At 40.0% G+C, this 12,421-nt stretch overlaps 1 protein-coding gene across 13 annotated transcripts in view; it reads left to right on the top strand.

Moving 5' to 3' along the window:
• TRIM9 (tripartite motif containing 9) overlaps positions 1 to 12,421 on the top strand; it is a 109,770-nt gene that overhangs the window by 71,438 nt on the left and 25,911 nt on the right. For all 13 annotated transcript variants that reach the window (XM_036111137.2, XM_078053684.1, XM_036111076.2 and 10 more), the window contains exons 4-5: positions 4,019 to 4,129; positions 5,239 to 5,392. In XM_036111137.2, coding sequence (XP_035967030.1) covers positions 4,019 to 4,129; positions 5,239 to 5,392 — 265 coding nt within the window. The remainder of the gene's footprint in view (positions 1 to 4,018; positions 4,130 to 5,238; positions 5,393 to 12,421) is intronic.

Genomic DNA, 12,421 nt, shown 5'->3' with positions numbered 1-12,421 from the left:
AATACAGGAGCCAATGGCCAGCCCCCACTGAAACTCACCAACTCTTTACTACAGTGAAGCTTCTTAAGAGTAGTCCGAGAGCTCCAACAATCAGACAGTTCCTTCGGCATCAAATAAATCTTGCTTGAGAAGGAAATTTAGAGAAGCAAACATAGAATTTTATGAGGCCTGATTAACGTATTTATTTCAGTACATTTAGGTCATAAAATTATCATTGATCTGCATGCTCTGGAACATAAACACAACAATCCATGTCTATTTCACCTCAACAGCAGACTCACTTTGGGTTACAAGGCCCAGATCTAGTCTGTGCTTGTTATTTCAGACTTGTGCACCAGTCGGTTATGTATGCACAGTCCTAGGACAGATGCCATTTGGATAGTGATTGGCGACTGCTGAGACTTCTACTACCTAGAAGCACTGATGCACTGGCTACCAAAATATCAAAACATTTTCTGGGAATAATTTAGTTACACCTAAGATAGCAGAGAGGAGTAGCATATTAGCTATAGGTCACCTGTCCTGGATTTTTTTTTATGCTTTTGGGTAATTTGTGTTTTTTTCTCCATAAGAAGCAGAAACTTAATCTTCCTGTTTACTTTTTTCAAAAATAATAATAATAATAATTTGCATTCCATGAGCCCAGACCAACAAATAGGGATGGTGGTTTGATAGAATACTAGATGTCGGAAGAAAATAAGTCAATCACTGAATTTTAAATTTGATCTCCCCTCTCCCCACCAAAATCACAAACCGATCTTCACATCAAAGTTGGTTTCTTTCACCAATTCTGACACGGAGATTTTAAATCCTACACTTTATTTTTTATTTTAATTTTATTAAAAGTGAAAAAGGGGTAACAAATCATCTGTCAAAAAAATTAGGAGACTCCATAGAGCCAAAACAATCGTTAAAGGACAAAACTGGAGTTCTCACACTTCCTGATTATATAACTTACTGCAAAGCTACAATAATGAAAACAGTATGATTTTGACAAGGGTGGCAAGGCCATTCAATGGGGAAAGGGCAGTTTTACAACAAATGACACTGGAAAAACCGACTATCCACATGCCAAAGAAAGAAGTTGGACCATTACCTAACACCATATACAAAAATTAACTGAAAATGGACCAAAGACCTAAATGTAAGAACTGAAACTATAAAATTCTTCGATGAAAACACAGGGCAAATGCTTCACAACACTGGATTTGGCAGTGATTTCTTGGATATTGCACCAGAGACACAGGCAGCAAAGGAAAAGGTAGACAAATTGGGCTTCATGAAAATTTATAAATTTTGTGCATCAAAAGCAAAAAAACAAACAAGCCAATTAAAAAATGGGCAAAGGACTTGAATAGATATTTCTCCACAGGAGATATACAAATGGCCAATAAGCATATGAAAAGATGCTCAGCATCACTAGTCATTAGGGAAATGCAAATCAAAACCACAATGAGATACCACTTCACACCCATTAGGATGGCTATTATTATTTTTTTAAAAAAGATAGTAATAAGTGTTGGTGAGGATGTGGAGAAGTTGGAACCCTGTGCATTGCTAATGGGAATATAAAATGTTTCCGTGCAGCTGCTACGGAAAACAGTATGATGATTCCACAAAAAAACTAAAATAGGATTACCATATGATCCAGCAATTCCACTTCAGGGTATATACCCAAAAGAAGTGAAACAGGGACTTTCACAGATAATTGTATACCCATGTTCATAACAGCTTTATTCACAATAGCTAAAGGTAGAAGCAACCCAAGTGTCCCTCAGTGGATGAATGGATAAACAAAATGTGCTATGTACCTACAATGGAATATTATTCAGGAAATTCAGGGGTGCCTGGGTGGTGTAGTCAGTTAAGAGTCCGACTCTTGGTTTCAGCTCAGGATGCGATCATAGGCCCTGCATTGGGCTCTGTGCTGAGCAAGGAGTCTGCTTGTGTTTCTCTCTCCCTCTCCCTTTGCCCCTCCCACTCGTGCTTTCTGTCTCTCTCTAAAATAAATAAATCTTAAAAAAAAAAAAGGAAGGAAATTTTGACATCAGCTACAATGTGGATAAACCTTGAAGACATTATGCTAAATGAAATAAGCCAGTCACAAAAAGACAAATATTATATGATTCCACTTATATGAGAGTCCCGGAGTAGTCAAATCCATAGAAACAGAAAGTAGAATGGTGGCATCGTCAGGGACCAGTGGGGAGGGGAAAATAGAGAGTTATTGTTTAATAGGTACAAAGTTTTAGTTTGGAAAGATGAAAACAATTCTGGAAATGGATGGTGATGAGAGTTGCACAATATGAATGTATTTAATGCCACAGAGTTATCTAATTAAAAATAGTTAAGGTTGGGACACCTGGGTGGCTCAGTCAGTTAAGTGTCTGCCTTCGGCTCAGGTCATGATCCCGGGGTCCTGGATCGAGTCCCACATCCACCTCCCTGCTCAGCAGGGAGCCTGCTTCTCCTTCTCCTCCCTGCTCGTTCTCTCTCTCTCTCTCTCTCTCACTATCTCTGTCACTATCTCTGTCTCTCTCTCTCAAATAAATAAAATCTTTTTAAAAAAATAGCTAAAATTGTAAATTTTATGTTATGTATATTTTATAACAATAAAACAAAAATTAGAAACAGACACCAGCAATAATAAATGGATGAATTGTCAAAAAAAATTAGGAGGAATTTAAATGTCCAAAAATAGAGGAACAGGAATGGTTACTTAATTACAATAACCCACTCAGTGGGATATTTATGGAGCCAGTAACACTTATTGATGGTGGCGACGTGTAAAATGCCTATGGTATAGTGTTAAGTGGGAAGGAGGTAAAATTGTCACATATTATGATTGCAACTATAAATATATCTAGCGCAAGGATAAAACCTAAAAGGAAATATCAAAATGCTTTAAAAATTTGCATTAGAGTGATGAGATGATTGCTTTTTTTGGTCTGTTTTCCAATTGTTTTCGAAAGTAGATATAATAATCTTTAATGGAAAATGTATAATCAAAACTGAAAAGGAAAAAAGAAAAAGCTTTTCAATAATTATTATTAAAACTCAATTTTAGTTATTATTTATAAAATCCAGAAGGCTGGATATTTTTGAGGCTTTTACAAAGTAATATAAATACCGAGGATGTAAGTAACTGAGGTTCCTAGAAAACTCTTGTTCAACTCTAGCCTCAGAAACTACTTCAGGATTTGGGTCACTGAGCAGAGGACATGGAAAATGAATCTTTGAAGAAAGAAACTTTTCAAGGACTGTCATATGTTTGACACTTCCCAGAGGCAGAAACTGCATGTTCAGAGAGATGCCTTTCTAGGTTAAAGCAGACTCACAGCATGGTAAATAGAGAGCCTTTAAAACTGCTCTCCCAGGGGCACCTGGGTAGCTCAGTGGGTTAAGCGTCTGCCTTCAGCTCAGGTCATGATCTCAGGGGCCTGGGATTGAGCCCCGCGTCGGGCTCCCCGCTCAGTGGGGAGTCTGCTTCTCCCTCTCCCTCTGCCACTCCTCTGCTCATTCTGTCTCTCTCTCATTGTCTCTCTAAATAAGTAAATAAAATGTTTTTTAAAAAACTGCTCTCCCAAATGAGGCAGTGACTGCTTCTAAGTGGGTTATACTCAAAACTTAACTCTGCATCCATGTTTGTCTGGCTTCCTTGTCATCAGCTCATTGTCTTCAGCAAGTTTCACCTCTAACCCCATCCCACCACCCACTCAGGAAGAAGAATCGGAATGAGAAGGAATTGGGTTCAGATGGGGATGTTTGCTCTTTAGAAGAGAGGCACAGGGTGGGAGCAGGTGGGTGACTGTTCGCAGAACAGAAGCTGCAGCCGCACCTCAGGCTGCTCAGCTCCTTCGTAGACTCTCCATGACCTCCCGCTTAGAACAACTCACAGTGTCAGCTCTGGAAGATGGGGAGCAAGGGGAACCTGAAGAAGATGTCCCTTCAGCACCACAGTTTGCTTCTTTTTCACCCTGTGCCACTTTGGACTGTTCTGTTCTCTCATCAATCGTAGGTGGTTCGAGATCAGATCTCTCACTGCACAGTGAAATTGCGCCAGACCACAGGTCTCATGGAGTACTGCCTGGAGGTCATTAAGGAAAATGATCCTAGTGGCTTTTTGCAGGTAAGTGTCAACTAGTTTCCACTTCAGATTCTCAATGTCCCATGAAACTCAGTCTACAACGCCACAGCCAGACTCCCAGCAGCCCTTGCTGAGCATGGGTCCCTCCACAATGGAACCCACTTTCAGGCTGCCGTGTATGTGTGGGCACCAGCAAAACTCCACTAACTTCCTGGAAGTCTCTGCCACCATGTGCTACAAGATTGAGAAGTATATGGGCTTCTTAAAATTTGTTTTTGTTCATGTTTAATCATGAAAATGTAATTCCCTGTAAGTTCCTCCAAAGCAGAGTTACTGCCTTACCTAAGAATTGGGTCCCTTTCCACTAATACCTTGGACAGCTTTGTCAGCTAGAAATGTCTAAATATGTAAGGCTTCTACCTTCTTGACAGTTCCTACTGGCCAGTGATTTCCCAAATAAAGTGAAGTTTTTTCATTCCTTGGATTTCTCATGATTTTTTCAATGTTGATTGTTTTAATGAGATGTGATGATGTCAGCTGAATTTTACTTATGTTTTGATCTCAATGATTAAGGGAGATTTTATTAAGGAATACATAGATTCCTTCCAATTCATGTTTTATCAAACTGGCCAAGAGTGACAAAGGGAGATTAAATTTAAGAAATGAAAGAGTTCTCTATCAAAGAATAAAGTGATACAGAAGATGACAGGCTTAAAGTGTAAGAAATTCCACTTTTACAGATTACCATATGCAGCCTCTCTAAACTATTTTATAGAACTCATTCCAAGGGTTGACAAAATACCCACACCTCCTATTAGAAACTTAGGGTTCTTAGTTCTACTAGGATTAACAGATCACCAAAATATTATTTAATGTTGTTGGCTTTTAGTTGATTAGTCATAAATATTATTAGCATATCCAGGTTTATCTATTAGAGCAATTTACAGCTGCTAATTATATAGTGGCTCCCTCCGACTCACCCAGATTTGCACAGGTGACCCTTGTCATAACAGGCTTCTCACTGCCTACATGGAGATAGGAAAGGTGCGAGTCCCAAAGTGGTTTGGTAATGCTCCTGGAGAGTGTAGGAGCAGGGTTCTGTGTCCAGTGCGGTATTATATTTCTTAGGCTGTGGTCTTTGATGTGATTAGATTTCTGACGCCCTCATAAGGAGAGTGCACCTGACTGAGGACCAGTGGGGGAAAGGCACGCTCACTCCCAGGATGACCACGGACTTCGACCTGAGTCTGGACAACAGCCCTCTACTGCAATCCATTCACCAGCTCGACTTCGTGCAGATGAAAGGTGCGTGCCTGCATCCCCCCCAAATAAAGCAACATCCCGAGTGGATACTGATGCTTGAAGCAGGATCGAGGCTTTGTGCCAGATTGCAGCAAACAAAAGGCAACTAGCAGGTTTATAAATCACCTAAGAGGCGGGGAAGTAAACACACATACACGTCTGGTTAATGGTACAAAAGTCTGGAGTGGCTCCTAGCTTATCACATAGAAACGTACCATTGTAGCCATGTGACCTACCTCTCAGAAAGCCAGATAAATCCAGATAAACTCAAGGCTTGCCTCCTTAAGAGTCTTAGAGATGTCACAAGCCAACATCAGGGAATAGCTGACATAAAAAAAGATAAGGAGATAGAGACCGCATCACTGTACATAAATAAAATCTTGTTACAGAAAGTAACCCAGAAATATTGATATAAATCAAGGCAGTTCAGAACTGAAATGACTACTTCCACATGGATAGGTGGTGAGCAAATGGTTGAGCATAAATTAGTGGGAATTTGAGAGGATTAGAGTTGACTTGCCAATACTGGTTAGGAAAATGCAAGCCTGGTTACAGAAGGAAAATGAAGATTTGAAATAAATTTTAACTTTTTTAAAAGTTAAATGTGCTTTATGTGATTAAGGGATATGCAAGATCTCTTTGAGACTTTTTGGGTGGCTGCGGGACGTGCAAGAACCTAAAATTATCTTAAGGAAAATAACTCTTTCAAAGAAAAATAAAAAACCAAACATGCAACGATCTTTTCATGGCAGTGTAAGTAATATCCATTGGAAAAATATTCTTTTTTTAACCTTCATTTTGAAATATTTGTACATTCACAGGAAGTTGCAAAAATAGTAAGGAGAGGTCCAGTTACCCTTAGCCCAGTTTCCATCATTGGTTCCATCTTGCATAACTATCATCTTATATCAAAACCAGGAAATTAAGGGCACCTAGGTGGCTCAGTTGGTTAAGCATCTGACTCTTGATCTCAGCTCAGGTCTTGATCTCAGGGTTTTGAGTTCAAACCCCACATTGGGTTCTACACCCAACATGGAGCCCACTTAAAAAAAAAAAGCACACACACACAGGAATTAACTAACATTGGTACAATGTATACGTATCACTCTATGCCATTTTGTCAGGTGTGTAGAGTCATCTAACCATGGCTGCAATCAAGCTACCACTATAGAGACCTCCCTCATGCTACCCCATCATGGTCAGATAGTCATACCCACATCCCTCCCCTCTGCCATCATCAGTCCCTGGCAACCACCTATCTGTTCTTCATTTCTGTAATTTTGTTACGTTCTAATCTTTTTTAAAATTGAAGCAATTGATTTGCTCTTTGCTTCTCCCAATTTAAGCAGCCACATAAAGGACTTAGAATTTAGTGCTTTAAAATTTTTGTTTTTTAAGAAAAATCGACATGCTTCCTTTTATCAGACAGAGAGAAGCACCTAACCCAGCAAGTCTTAGGGCTCTGTACTTATGAGTCACATCACATAACTAAACTCATCCGTGTACCCTGTGCAGGTACCTCTCTCACCCCTTTAACGGATTTTTGTGCTTTTATTTTCACTTTTCTCATTTTTTATTTGTTATGTATTGCTTTGGGATGATGCCTTAATTGATTTTTGGAGTAGAGAGTATATAGATGGTTAATAAGAGTACTTCGTTGCCGTAACAAAAATGTTTAGCATTTCCTGACTGTTTACCAAACCAGATACTTTCCTAAGTGCTTCACGTGGATTAATTCAATTTATTCTCACCGCCCTAGTAGGTATCTGGGGAAACTGAGGCACAGGAAAACTGGATGAGTTACCTGAATTCACACAGCTAGTGAATGTCAGGGCAGGGGTTCAAAGCCAGGAAGCGAGGTTCCAATCCTGCACCTACAACTTCCGGTTTGTGCTATAACATTAGTGCCTTATGAACTGGCTGCTTCGAGGAATAACCGAATTTCCTCTCTTAAACTTAAGAAATTTAACTTTTTGTTGCAGCACGTCTTTCTTGCTGTTATAAATGTTTTCTTAAACACCCCCACGGTGGTCTGTGAAATACAGCCATCTGAGTAATATATGGAGCCCTAGGTAAATCCCCCTCAATCAGCCTCTCTCTGGATCCAGTTCTCTCAATGAGGTAAAATCATTGAAAGGTCATGTCACAAATAGCTCAGAGGAGAAAATACATCGCAAAAGGGCAATGGAAGGGCTTTTGGTGGAAGGGGAAAAAAAAGGAGCCAACCCAATTAGCCTTGGTGATGGAGCAGGTAGAGGGGAAAAGCCTCAGGGCTTTGAATTGCTTTCAGCAGCTGACGGATCCTTCTCCTCCCCCATTTGCTGTCCTTCTGAATCATGTCCATCTGCCCAGAGTGGAGTCCAGGCCAATTGGCAGGAGGGTAACAATTGTGTTGGAATGAAGAGGCCCTTCATCTGGTATGGGAACTGCAGGCTCACGTGCTGGGCCTCACAGACCCCGTTCCTAAAGCAGTGTCACTTGGCCGCTTCAGGCTGCCCGCAGACGTACGCGTGAACATGGCTGTGTGTCCACTCCACCAAAGTCTGTACACGCGGCCGAGAATGCCACACGCTCTCAAGGCCAAGACGCAGAACACACTCAGCAAAAATTCAGCCGGAACACAAAATGATCCCAGACAGATATTTACGAAGTTCATCTCACAGGCCATTTGGGATGAGACTGGATTATTCCATTTTCCTTTTCTTTTTAACACTTCATATTAATTTAAGTTACTGCTGATTAGTATCCTTCTGCAGAGTTAATTTATATGCTTTGCTTTGTGCTCGTTAAGTTTAATTAATTCAGTGAGAGACAAGTACACTTTAGACTCTGAATAATTTTTATCTGTCAGATGTTTTTGATGGAAAGGAAAAGCCAAAAGGTCATGACGCAATAGAACTTGATTGGCTGTAGTTAAGACTACTCCTACTGGCCTCTTTGATAGCTGTTAACATACACAGCTGGGCTGGTGTAGTGTTAGTGTTTTTCCATAGGATATGCTTGGTCAGTTTAATACACTGCACTTTCACAGCTTGTCAGTAAATATATCTCAAGAAACTGTACCCCCAAATCCACGTAAGAATGGCCAAAATTTAAATAGCATTGGGAACAGTGCTAAAATAATCTGACCATTAATATAATACGTGTACTTCAACATATGTTTCCTATTTATGCTAAGCAGATTACAGTAGAAAGTTAAAATATTTTCAAAGCTACTTAAAATACACATTTAAAGTTCTGACTCAAACTAACAACAAAAATATCTGTTCATTCTTAACTGGAAATTCTAGCATCTCTCTGGTTTTGGAATTTCATCTCAGGTGCCTTTTTCTTTTCTTGATATCAAAGAAGATAGGTCTGTTACTGGTTTTTAAACTATTACTACTCAGCTACTACTCAGCAAGAAAATTATTCTCTTATGAGCGAAGGATTTAACTGATCTGCCCTTTCTGATTCTGCATCACCCTCAAGCAACTGAAATCTAAGTGGAGAATGCTGGTACCTTTGTTCAAACAGCCCCAGAAAAATATTATCCCAGAATTGTTTTAAGTATAGACAGTGTCCCAAGATTCATGAGTCAGTGCTGAAAAGAAATGCCAGCATGTTCATTCTGAACCAGGATATGACACAGTGACCTAATGCTCCCAGAAGCCTTTTTAACACATAAACCAATGGCTGTTAATCCCTTAAGTGCCTCTAGTCACCTAAGAACACATTTATCTTTATGAACTCATGTCAAATGTAAGAGCCCTGAGTATGCACCAAGGTCATGGGCAAGGTCGGTGTGATGTGAACAGACCCTCTTATAAATCATAGAGAAAGAGCACCCAGGGGTTTGGCAGGGATGGGGATGAGCACACAGGCTGACTCGCATATCATCTGTTCATGCACATGATCCGTTCATGGTTTGGAGACCTGCAATGCATGTCCTCAAAACCCACATTCACATTTCTCTGTAACAGTGTACTAATGAGAGCTTTGCAGAAACGGCTTGTTGTTCCTCTAAAGTATAAACTTTCCTAAGATGCCACTTGTGTTGTTCAGCCACCACAAAAAGGAACTACGGTCCACCAGGGAACATTTAGACAAGATGACTCAGGAGAATTGCATTCTCAACCACCGTAGCTCTTGTGGTGAAATATTTCTTTCTTTTCTTTTCACAATTTTTAAAGTATGGTTGACACCCAGTGTGTCACACTCGTGTCCACACTGTGTGTAGACAACACAGTGATGCGATAAATCGATGCATTATGCTATGTATGGTGAAATATTTCGTTAATCTACACCAGCAAGTCTCGGGGAACTTTATCACTCACATTACAGGAAGCAAAAGGAAACATTCCTCTTGGAATGAGGCGCGGGGACTTCCCTCCAGTACACTGTTATCACACACCCAGGCTGGAGAGGCAGCGTGGTGCAAATATGCACACAGCCCCTGGGGCCGGCCTGCTGGGCCTCGGACACCGGCTCCGCCACGGAGTAGTTGTGAAAATTGTCTGTTTCCGTTTCCTCATCTACCAACTAGAGCTGATAACGGCACCTGTTCTTGTGGGGGTGCTGTGAACATCACGTGAGTGACGACATGTAGAACCTCTCAGCACACTGCCAGGCACTCAAAAAGCACCACCCACCATTAGTTTCCACGCCCAGGGTGGGAGGCCGTGTGTCCTTACATGTCCCCGCCACATTCTTGGGACCTTTCACAGAGGAATCCCGCAGCGTGGTGAGTGTTCACAATCGGCAGGATTTGGGAAAAAAAATTAAATGAGTATGAAAAATGTAAGCTATAATTTGAACGAGAATGGCCTTTAAAAACGTAAGACATTTGAAAACTTTAAGAAGACACTGTTGCAGAATTTAATTTTGAGCTGAGGCTCCACGAGTCCCCTTCAAGGAAGTCGGTAAGAACGGTTGCCCCCTGCAACTAAGGAGAGAATTTTTAGCCTGAAGCTTGATATTATGGGCCAAAAGAATGCTAAGCAATAGACTTCTGATCAGGTCAGGAGAAACTGGTTCTTTAGGAAAAACAAAGACGTCCAAGAATGGTGGTGAAAGTGTTAAGGTTAAGACAGCTACGGCAGCTCAATGACAGAAGTTTCAGTAAAATAAAAATTTCTTAGAGTTCAGCCCAGGAACTGTGATGCCATCCATTTCCAAAACACAAATAATAAGTTAATTTGAAAATACTTTGGATTCTTATAGACCATTTATTTTATACCTAATAAAGTGAAATAGGATAACATAACACCCACTATAAAATCTATTTTCCTAAAATGTCAGCCTTAGTCTTTGTTGAAGAGGCTGTAATTTTGTCACATTTGCCTTTTATAGGCCACGTCACTTTGGGGTAAATAAGGAAACAGAAAAAATAATTCTGAGCACATCAAGAAATAGATTTAGACATGCAAATGTCTCTATAGTCCTTCATTTTCGTTTCTCTCTCTCTCTCTCTCTCTTTCCCTCCCTCTCTCTCCATTCTCTCTCCCTCCCTCATTTCACTTTTTTGTTTGCTTAAGTTCTAGACAATATTAAAATCTGAAGATTATGAGTGGTTAGACTTTTTATTATCTTTTTGGTCTTTTAAAGTGTATCCACTGAGGACTTACAAATGAAGTTCCCATGTTTTAATTACACATGACACCATGTATTTCAATTAATCTGTTAATTATACCTATGCCTATACAAGGAAATTTGAGTTACTTATCGGAGACATTGCAAGCATTTGCATGATTCAAGTTGAAACCATCTTGTGATCTTATTCTTTGATTTTAAAATTGATGAAATGTAGACTTGCCTGAGACATGAACAAAGGGAAAATGAAGATTGATGGGGGAGCTAATGAAATAAAGAGAGTCCAAGGAATAGGTTGTTTTATGGTAGGTTCTGATTCATAAGGACAGCTCAGAGCAAATATCCCCAGGGAGAATCATTCCATGTCTCTAGAAGCCCTTTGAAGAATGGTTTGCTTAAACTCATCATAATTTACTCCATAGTTAATATGTTAAAATTTATTATTTTTATAAGGGAAAAATGTTTAATGACCAAGTGGTTTCCTAATACGTGATGACCTGAAGTTAACCCTCCAATTACAACTTTTAGGTGATGCCTGTTTATGGGTAGATGATCACTAGGAGTTACGTCTTCTCTCTCCTCCCCTTCCCATCCGATCCTGTAGTCTATTTCTTGAACAAGGCAATGAATCTATCTCCTTTCCTCCAATTCTGGATGTTCGGGGACCTCTGAGGCTATAGAAGCCACTCTTCTCTCATAAGACCAACTGAACCCTATGCCATTGAAATCTGAACCATGATTTCCGTCCCTACACTCACCACCTCCAATTATCTGGTCATAATTTTGATTTTGTTATGTTTGCTCTAGTAACTCCAGCATGGTCTTCTTTTTTTTTATTATTATGTTATGTTAATCACCATACATTACATCATTAGTTTTTGATGTAGTGTTCCATGACTCATTGTTTGCGTATAACACCAGTGCTCCATGCAGAACGTGCCCTCTTTAATACCCATCACCAGGCTAACCCATCCTCCCACCCCCATCCCCTCTAGAACCCTCAGTTTGTTTTTTAGAGTTCATCGTAATTGTCCAGCATGGTCTTCTTGTATCAAAGTCTTTTCTTAAGCATAATTGACCTGCCTCACCTTCGCATCTCTTGTGTTCTGATCACTGCTATTGTTCTTTAGCTTATCCATCATAGAACCTGTTTCCTAAACTGCTATTAAATATACCATCTTTGGGGTTGAGGTGATGGCAGGGAGCAGATAATTTGATGAATGACACAGAGTCCAATTTCGGTACAGCATACCAGGCGTTCCATAATTAACATTTGTTCGTTTAAATGTCCCTGGACGCGGCCCAAACTGTTCTCTCCTGTTGTTAAAGTGATACAAAAATAAATTAATGGTTTGGTGCTAAAAAAAAAAATTTTTAAACAGTTGGTAAAAACACTGCTCCCAAATACATACATTGAGTTCATATGTTAGGAACTGGGATTGTTTGGTACCTAACAGTTCT

Source organism: Halichoerus grypus, chromosome 8 (genome assembly GCF_964656455.1).
Source record: "Halichoerus grypus chromosome 8, mHalGry1.hap1.1, whole genome shotgun sequence".
Lineage (NCBI taxonomy): Eukaryota > Metazoa > Chordata > Mammalia > Carnivora > Phocidae > Halichoerus > Halichoerus grypus.
Note: the sequence above shows the minus strand (reverse complement) of the source record. Positions and strands in the feature narration are given on the sequence as shown.